At 48.4% G+C, this 9,914-nt stretch overlaps 1 protein-coding gene across 1 annotated transcript; it reads right to left on the bottom strand.

Annotated features, from left to right (window-relative positions):
- Positions 1–760: 760 nt before the first annotated feature.
- On the bottom strand, positions 761–9,622 carry LOC110197056 (uncharacterized). The gene is made up of 2 exons (XM_020970642.1): positions 8,747–9,622; positions 761–1,715 (listed from the first exon to the last, which is right to left on the bottom strand). Exon 1 carries the CDS (start codon positions 9,485–9,487, stop codon positions 8,816–8,818), a length of 672 nt encoding a protein of 223 aa, XP_020826301.1. The 5' UTR covers positions 9,488–9,622; the 3' UTR covers positions 761–1,715; positions 8,747–8,815.
- Positions 9,623–9,914: the final 292 nt, after the last annotated feature.

Here is a 9,914-nt window from a genome sequence, read left to right as displayed (position 1 = left end):
AACTGATTTTTGAAATTGAAAGTTGAAGTTGTTATATTTTTGACTGGGCAGAAATCCGATTTTGTTAATTTTTGTCATAATGACTTATGCCTCTCAAAACCATTGTCAGATAGTTCTGAAAAACTCAATGATTTAAACATGTTGCTTCAGGGGAAAAAATTGTAACATATTTATGTTAAAAGATAAAATTGGAAGTTTTACTAAAAAAGTTAACATGGAAGAATAGGGTGGAAAATGGTTCTTTACAAATATGTACAGCTATGGATGATTTTATAATTGAAAATAACTTTCCCAAAGATTTAATTATAAGAGTTATAATTGATCATCTGAAGTGCCTGGAGACACAGTTTCAGAAATACTTCCCTTCAAATTTTGATTCTAAAAAACTAAGTTGGGTTGATAAACCATACTCAATTGAAATAAAAAAAAACATCAGTCATCTGCCATTAAAAGTTCAAGAAGAATTTGCCAAGTTATCAAAACACACAGGTTTAAAACCTCAGTTTCCTGAAAAAAATCATTAAATGAAATTTGGCTTGGGATTAGGACAGAATTTCCAACAATTTCTGACATGGCCCTAAACATACTTCTGCCATTTTGTACCATGTATTTATGTGATGTGGCCTTCTCAGCACTTCTGATTATAAAATCAAAATATCAATTAACTCTGAAAAAACGTTGAAGATGCTCATCATCCTGCAGTATCAAATATTCTGCCAAGATTTCGTTTGTTATGTAAAAATAAACAAGCACATCTATCTCATTAGTAGGCAAATTTGCTTTCGTCTTTAATAAATGGTAAAATTGTATATACACCAAAGAATTGTTTTAAAATAAATTTCCTTATGATTTGTTATCAGTAAATGTTTGGTGGCTCTTTAAGACTCTAAATTCTAGGCATGTCAAGGGGAATTTCCACACCCAATGTCCCATAAAGAGGATATCAGAAGTCCTTGACATATTGGGCAAATTCCTTCAAATGAGCCTCGGGCAAGTCTCTAGGACTTATTCTTTAAGTTATTGAGGATTGCCACACATATAGGTCGAAGGAGCTCCCCCAGGAGGAAATCATGGATGTATTAACAAGATCACAGTATATTGGAGTTGTAAGAGATTACCCAGGGCTGGAAGTTGGAATTCCCTCCAGAACGTGCCCACACAAGGTCAATCTGCCTTGGTTTGAAGACCCCCGGTGAGGGGAGCCTACCGCCTCCCAGGACAGCCCATTCCACTCTGGGACAGCTGGGACTGGGGGAACTTTTGCTTTGACGTCAAACCTAAATCTCTTTCTGAAATTCCTCCCCATTCCTCCGGAGCAGGGGACCGACCAGAAAAGTTCAGTCATGTTGGAGACGAAAGCCCGCAGATGCTTGGCGAATGTGAACATGGTCCTGGACGTTTGTCTTCTCCAGCTTCACCCTCCCTAGTTTTTTTAAGCACCTACCCATCCTCATGTGGTCCGGGCTTGGGGCTCTCCACCGTCTTGGGTGGCTTCTTCTGGGCACCGTGCACTTTACCAGCTCCAGCCGCATTCACATCATGCCCAGACAGAAGAAGTCCGAGCTCCCCAGGCTGAGCGTGCCCAGAGTGTGCTTTTCAGTGCTCTGGACGGGAGGGCCCTCTTCCTGCTGGGGGAGCCTGCCGTCTCCTCTCCTTTGTCAATAAATCATAAAACAGGGCCAAAGCTGGCAGAAATTCTGGAACTTTCCGCAGACCTAGAAGAGGACATGGAACAAGAACGTTTTCTTTGCTTATTTGTTGTTTTTTAGCCTGCTTGGTTCCCTCTTTTTCTTTTTTTCTTTTTTTTTGGCAAGGTAAGATTTTTGTCCCTAGTTTGTATGTTTTAACTGTTTTTGTTGACAGTTGGGACATTTGTTACAACATTAAAAAGTAAATCCTAGAAAATTCGTTCATGTAGTCCGAAGCGTATGGACACAGGGCTGGGGGCGAGAAGTGTCTCAGAATGATACTAACTGACATTTATGTAGCGCCTACTGCCTACCTGGCGCCTTACAGATATTACTTCATTCAACCCTCACAACAGCCGTGGGAGGTAGATGCTGTTATTATCCCCATTTCGTGGAAGAGGAAACTGATGCCAACAGAAGTCAAGTTTAATAAGGATTCAATAAGCATTACTTAGCGCCTACCATGTGCCAGGCACTATGCCAAGCCCTGGGACTTGCCCAGGGTCACATGGCTAGTAAGAGTCAGGTAGGATTTGAACCCAGCTCTTCTGACACCAGAGCCAATGTGTCTCCCAGCCCTCTCTCCATGATAGCATACTACCTCCCTAGGTCCACATAGCGGTGTTAGAATCTGTGTTATGTGTTAGGGTCAGCGTTAAGAGCTCGAGGAAAAGCCTGGGGTCCGAGTCAAGGCTGACATTAGGGCCACATAATAAATGCAGAGTTGGGAGTGTCCCTGTGGAATGATTGGCTCTCAGAGGCCCCTTCAGTTTCTGCTCTCTGCCCAGGTGGGTCCTGCTAGGATGACACGTTGGGCAGGGCCCTGGCAGGGCGGCACTCTGTATGAGCCACTTTGAGTGCCAGTCCTGGGGCCCGGAGGTCTGCATTCCAATCCCGTGCCTGACCTTTCCTACTAGGTGTATCAGGGCAAATCTGAGCCTCAGTTTGTCAGCTTTAAAATGGGAAGAATAGCATTTGTCCATCTCCCTCCCAGGGCTGTCTCCTTTGTCTCAAGTGTGAGCTGTCATCCTAAGTGTGTCTTAGGTATCAGGAGATAATAACACGAGAGCTGTTAAAAATAGCATTTTGGTCACACTCTGCAGCGATGATCTCATGTGACCTTCACAACCACCCGGCGAGCTGCGAAGCTCAGGTGTCATCTCCATTGCCCAGTGGAGAAGCCTGGGGCTTATGGCGTAAAGCGTCTTGTCCAGGGCAGCGCATGGAGCAAGCATCAGAGGCTGGAGCTGAACCCTGGCCTTCCTGGAGCCATGTATAGGCCTCTTCCTTCTCTGCCACCCTGTCCCGGAGTCATCCCCAGCCCCAGGGCCTGGAGTTGGTGGGTGGACCTGTTTGTGCCCTGGCCCATCCCACCTCACCTTGTGGACTGGGCAGCCCTGGCAGGGGAGGGAGCTAAGGATTCTGGACTCCTCCAGATGAGGATGAGGGAGAGGGCAGCGGGGTCAGCCGGGGCGGGGAGCCAGATCCCAGAACTGGGGGAACCTGCCTGGCTGGCTCGGCGGGGGCCAAGCTCTAGGTGACTGCAGGGAGGCACGCCTCTCTCCAGCTCAAGCCTTCCTGAGCTCCTGCCCAGGTCCTGCTCTCTAGGAAGGGAAAATTTGGAAAAGAATTGTTTTTAAATTCTGAGTCCCCAGATTCTCTCCTCTCCAGCCCCTCTCTCACCCATTGAGAATGCAAGCAATTTCATACCCAAGGAAAGGAGCTTCTGGTCAACCTACTTAACCTTGGGCTGTGGAAGCTGGAATGTGGTAGCAGGTGGCAGATTTTTATAGAGGAGCCTGTAAACGGATGTGCTTTAGCTAAAGGAATGAAGCTATAATGGTGGAATTTTAGGCCCCGGTGCAGGAAGAGATTTAGGAGAGAGGGGCCTTCCGAGAGCCCTTTAGTGACAGGACACAGGTGGCCAGCTCACGGGTCTGTGCCTACAGTCATTACAGGCCTTCGGGAGGCCAAGCCACAGGGAGCTTGCTGAGAGAATGGGAGGCATGGGTGTGTCACAGGGAGGAACACACAGGGACCTTAGCCCTTGGTTATGACTGTCTCTGATAGCCCTGAGAATGAGTGAGGCCATGTGGGAGGGGCAAGAAGGAACATATTTGGAGCTAGAAAGGACCTCAGAGGAGATGGAGTCCACCCCCACATTTTACAGGTGGGGAAACTGAGGCTCAGGGATTTACCAGGGCCGCCCAGGCAGAAGCTCAGAGCTCAGCCCAGGACCAAGGCTGGCCGACAGCCTCACAGGGTTCAGAGTTCAATTATTTGTTCTTTTTTCTGACACAGGGAAACACTCGATGGGGGAGGGGGGCAGAATCTGGGGGTTCACCTGGAAATGGTGTTGATGTAACAAGACGTATCACCCCCCTGGCCATGGAAGCTCCCTACTCCCACCCCGGTGCCCATGAATGCCCAGGCCAACATCCCTGACCAGTGCCACCCTGCTGAAGGCCTCTGCCTGTCCTGCTTGTGGGACACCTCGGCTCAGACTGTTAAGGTGGCTGTCCTCACAAGATGGAATCTGGCCCTTCGGGTCCTCCCAGGTCTGGCCCCTCTCAAAAATGACCGCCATCCAGACCGTGAAGAGATTCCTCAGGTCTCCCCCAACCCTTTTCTTGACTAAGCCAAGCCCGCTCAGTTCCATCACCTATTTCTCAGGTGATCCCTCCTTCCCCATCCAGCCTGCCTAAATCCTCTGACTCATGGCCCCACACCAACCCATCTCCTAACACGAGACTCCCAGAGCTGAACACGGCCGCCCCAATGTGGTCTGATGGAAGAGTCAGCGGGACTGTGGCCTCCCTGGTGCTGGCCACTCTGGGCCTCTCTCGAAACAGCCAGGATTCCATGAGGATGTTACTGTTCTCATGGAATACCCATGACTCATATGCCATCAAAACCTTTATTCATTCACTCATTCATTTGGCAACCATCTAGGAAGCAGCCTAATGCGTGCAAAGCAATGCGCAGGGCTCTAGGCAGATTCAAAGTTTAGCTAATTCCTGGCCCTAGCCTTCACTCTCCGAACTCTTCCTTCAGGCGGCTAGTCAGGCTAGCGACCCAGGCCTGGAGTCAGGAAGACCTGAGCTCAAATCATACCTCAGATGCTTACTAGCTCTGTGACCCTGGGCAAGTCACAGTGTCTCTATGCCTCAGTTTCCTCCTCTGTAAAATGAGATAGATGGTCTCTGAGGTCCCTTTTTGTTTTAAATCTATGCCCCTTAGGGCCCTCCAGCAGAGATCTGCAGAGAGTACATCAAGTTAATTAGGGACTGTTCTTTGGGGAGGGGGACCATTCAACCAGTTCTGAATCCACTTAACTCTCCCATCTTGTCTAGCCCACGCTTCTTCAACTTTTCTAGAAGGGTAATGGGAGAGACTTTGCCAAATGCTTCCCTACAAATCTAGGTAAAAACCGTGTCTAAGTATTCCCCTGCTCTAGACTGGCAAGTCTAGTAACCCTGACGGAAAAAGCCAATGAGGTCAGTCTGGCCTGACCTGTTCTCCATGAAGCCAGGCTGTTCTTTGGGTCACCACTCCCTTCCATGGACATCCAAGTCCTTCCCTTGAAGGATAAGGGCAAAAGCAAGGGTGGGTAGTAAAGGAAAAACACCCAAGTCTGGACTGGTTCTCTAACAAGGGTACCTGGAGGGCTCAGTTTCAGGAAGAGATAGATAAGTCCGAGACCAGAAAAATGTCGATTTTGTGAGTCAAAAGGGCTGGGTTTGAATTCTGATTCTGCTACCTGCCCCCTTCCTGACAAAACAGTTAATTTTTCTGGGCTTGAGCTTCCTCACCTATAAAATGGGGGTGGGGGTGGATAAGGTCCCTTTCCCCTCTGACTTTCTATGATTCTGGGTGTGGGGAACAGGAGAGGAAGCCGGAAATCACCTGGGGTGTGCAGACCTCAGTGATGAGACCTGTTTGGCTGACCTGGGCAGAGGGGCAGGAGAGAACCTGAAAGAAGCACATGGGGGCTAGGACACAAAAGGCCTTGAATGTCAAGGTGGAGGGGTTTGGTGGGCAGTGGTGATCTGCCACAGTCCTTGCAGGAATGAAAGGATATGGCAAAAGTGGTATTTTACAAGGAACGATTCACAGTGTGTGGTGGGAACCTAGCTTTCTGGCTGAAAGCTTGTCTTTGAAATCCTATAGTCCAAACCCTTTTTACAGATGAGTAAACTGAGGTGATTTACTCAAAATCACACAGAGGAATCATCAGATCTAGGTCCCTAAAGGACCACTTAGAACACATCCCATTTTTATGTGACTTATCCAAGGTCATACAAGCAGTAGAATCCTCTATGTGGAGCTGCACGGAGCCTCCCGAGCCCCTTATTTTACGCTCTCCCTCCTCATCTGGGCCTCCTGGCTTCCTTCAAGTCCCAGCTAAAATCCTGCCTTCCGAAGGAAGCTTTGACCCCTGCAGTTCTAGTGCCTTCCCTCTCTTTTTTCTTTCCTATTTATCCTGCCTATAACTTGTCTGCGCGACCGTTTTCACAATGTCTCGGCCATTGAACTGTGAGATCCTCCAGGGTAGCGACTGCCTTTTACTTTCTTTACATCCCCAGGGCTTCTTAGCACATAGTAGGGATGTAACTGCTTATCAAGCCAGGGCTTAACTTCCAGGCTTTTTTCATGGCACTGCAAGGGATTGCTTGGAGTGGGAAGAGACTGGAGGCAGGGCCATTCCTTTGGAATTTTCTGGCCTGGAGAAACAGCTGAATCCTAGAGACATTTGCAAGAAAGAAATGACAGATCTTTGTTGTTTTTGCTGTTTGGTCATTTTCAATCTTGTCTGACTCTTTGTGGCCCCGCCCCATTTGGAGTTCTCTTGGCAAAGAGTGGCTTGTCCTTTCCTTCTCCAACTGATTTTACAGGTGAGGAAACTGAGGCAAACAGGGTGAAGTGACTTGTCCAGGGTCACACAGCTAATAAGTGCCTGAGACTGGATTTGAACTCAGGAAGAGGAGTCTTCCTGACTCTAGGCCCAGCAGTCTATCCACTGCTCCTCCCAGCTGCCCCCAAAGCAGGAAATGGGGAGAGAAATTAAATTTTTTTTAACATCCTCATCCTCTCCAAATTTCTTCACCCCTCTCAACATACACAATTTCCTATGCATATCCATACCCCCTCCAGGCACTCAGAGACATCAACAAACACCCTCCTGCCTCTTCTAGACAGAGCAGAGCAGAGAAAAGAGCAGATGCAGTTATAACAGAGAGTCATGCTGGAGAAAGAAGGAGACAGAGACAGAGACAGAGACAGATGGAGAGACTGGGAGACAGAGGGAACCTGGAGAGATAAAGGCAAAAAACCAGGCACCAGAGACAGGGCAAGACAGGGACAGACCCAAAGGGAGCCTGGAAAGGGACAGAGATAAGACAAGAAGACAGAGACACCGAGGGAACCAGGAGACAGCAGAGAGACAGAGCAGCAGACACAGAGATTATTTCTCCTTTATCCTGAATATAGCTCATTTATCCAGATGTTGTCACCCGCATTAGACCAGATTCCTGAAAGCAGGACAGACTGAATGCAGAGGCAGACAGGAGAATCCTGTTGTCTTCCCTTAAGCCAGACTTCAAAGATATTTGCAAAAATATGCAAAACAATGCCACTTTTCTTTTTTTTTTGGAAAATTTATTTTTCACAAAAATATTTTTTTAACATGTGATGGGTCTGTTATTTTTAAATGAATATTTTAAATGTATCAGTTTTAATTGCTAATGTGGTGAATATTGATAGATATAACCCTTATAAACAAAAGCTTTTTGGGATCCTCAATAGTTTTTTAAGAGTTGTAAAGAGGTCTTGAGACAAAAAAATTGGAGAATCTCTGCCCTAGGGCTTGAAAGGACCTCAGAGGCCATTGATAATGCCCTCACTGAGGCCCAGGCAAAGCAAGATGAATTTATTAAAGTCATAATATGTACCAAGTGCTGTGCTAAGTTCCAAGGTCACAAATGGAAAAAGAAAGTCGGTCTCTGCCCTCAGACGGGAGTTGGAAAGGGAGGCAGAGTGGTCAGTCAAGAAACACTTATCAATGCCTATTAATGAACAGTACCAGGCTTTATTTGATTATTACATTGGTGTATATTTATCATTGTATGTCATATTTTTATTGTGTTATATTTTATTAATAAATATTACTCCTTTGCCAGGGAAGTACAGTATCTCTGGCAGCATTTGAACGCAGTTCCTTCTGATTCCAGAGCTCTTTCTCATTGTATCACAGTATGTCTCTCCTTCCTTCTTTCCCTCCTTCTTTCCTTCCTTTCTTCCTTGGGCTAGATGAAATCTGAGACTCCTTCCAATCCTAAATCTATGGTTTTATGACCCTCAATAAGTAGCTGAGTAAGCACACTATGGCCAAGTCCCTCAGTCTCCTTGAGCCTCAGTTTCCCCATCTGTAAGGGGACAGTTGAACAAGATAGCCTCTGAAGTCCCTTTTGGGCTCTCCACCTAATGACTTATTTCACCTCCCGGGGCTCCAGTTTCTGCAAATCAGTAAAAGGAGGGGATTGTTGATTTTAAAGATTGATTCCTTCTAGCTCCAAACCTTTGTTAGTGTGAAGCAGCTCTATTTTTTTTTTTTAATAAAAGTCCCCTCTAACCTATAAACAGATCTCCTTCAGCCCCCGCCACTCCTCAGCTCCCTTTTGGGGTCGGTGGGTCTGTTTCCACAAATGCTTGCCTCACTTCCTACCTCTTTGCTCATTACTTCTTGTTCTTTTTTTCTTTCTCCCTCTCCTCTCTCTCTCTCTGTCTCCCTCTCCCTCTCTCTCTCCCCCCTTCCCTCTCTCCTTTCTCTCTTTCTGTCTTTCTTTTTCTTTTTTTGCAGCCTGACAATATACTTTACAGAGTCTCTTTAAGTCTCCAGACTTACGGACTGGACGGGAGGGAGGGGTATCTCAGCCTCGCCTTAATTAGCATTCTGCCGATTATCCAAAAAATCAGTCATATTTCCAACCGGGCAGAACACTTTCCCTCTAGGTTTGGAGTACTAAGTCCTAGGTTTGAATCTTGATTCTGTTACTTACCTGGGTGGTCAGTTCACCGCTCCTGTAAAATGGGCCGGATGGAGCTCAAGGTCCCCTCCGGCTAGTATCCTATCCTCCAGCCTGCTCCTTTAGCAGATGGGGCCACTGAGGCCCACAGAGGACGAGTGACTTGCCCTGGGACACACGGCCAGCATGAGGCAGAGGCAGCATTCGAACCCAACTCCCTGGACGTCCTGTCCCTTGCGGGGGATGAGTTCTGGCAGGAATGCGGCGCTGAGTGCCAAACAAGGGCTCGGCGCCCAGGCGGATGACGAAGGCTGCCAGGGCCCAGGGATGGCGGCGCGGGGACAGGACAGGCAGGACAGGACAGGACAGAACGGCGTGTCCAGGCTCCCGGGGACAGCGGAAGCGGCGGCGTGGGATGCCTGCCAACGGCTGGTTTCGCTCCCGGCGTCTCCTAGCAACGGGTCCCTCGCCGCCGCGCCCCAAACCTCCTGTATCACTATGCCTCTGTGACGTCACCGTCTCCATGGTGACTATCGCGCCTGGAACGCCGCGGCTCTCGTGCAGCCGGCCAGCGAGGATGGGGGCGGAAAGTCTTCGGGGCCGGAGCGGCGCCCGCCCGGGAGGGGAGGAGGGCGCCTGCGGTTGGGCCCAAGCCGCGCCTCGCTCTCGGGCCGGGACCGGACTCCATCGTGGCCTGCCCCCCTCACCCGGGCTCTCTCCTGCGCGGGTTGGGGGAGGGGGGATGTTTCCTGGGAGATGTTTGAATTTCCTCATCCCCGGGACTTTTGCTCAGCCGTGCAATGGGGGAAGGGCAAATGTTCCACGGACAAAACGTGCTTCTGAACATGGTCCTCAGGCCTGGAGGTTTAATTGGGGAAAAGGGAGGGGGAAGCCACTTTATTAAATAACATTAACTCCAAATGAGGCTTATCACATATGTAAGAAGTGGATGGGACCTAGGAGGTTAACCAGAGGGCTAACCTCATTTTACTGATGAAGAAACTGAGACCCAAGAATCTCAAGTCACTCACTCAAGGTTGAACAAAGGGTCACAGATCAGAGCTGAAAGGTCATCCAGTCCAACTCCTGCCCCCCCATTTTACAGATGGGGAAACTAGAGGCCAGCAGTTTAAGTGACTTGCTTCAGGACACATGGGTGAGTGACCCGGCCAGGATTTGAATCCAGGTCCTTTGACCAAGC

Source organism: Phascolarctos cinereus, unplaced genomic scaffold (genome assembly GCF_003287225.1).
Source record: "Phascolarctos cinereus isolate Bilbo 61053 unplaced genomic scaffold, phaCin_HiC Scaffold_4;HRSCAF=312, whole genome shotgun sequence".
In the NCBI taxonomy this organism is placed as follows: Eukaryota; Metazoa; Chordata; class Mammalia; order Diprotodontia; family Phascolarctidae; genus Phascolarctos; species Phascolarctos cinereus.
Note: the sequence above shows the minus strand (reverse complement) of the source record. Positions and strands in the feature narration are given on the sequence as shown.

Excerpts from the sequence above, each read along its gene's own strand:
- LOC110197056 (XM_020970642.1), bottom strand. The coding sequence starts at position 9,487 with ATGAGGAAATTCAAACATCTCCCAGGAAACATCCCCCCTCCCCCAACC.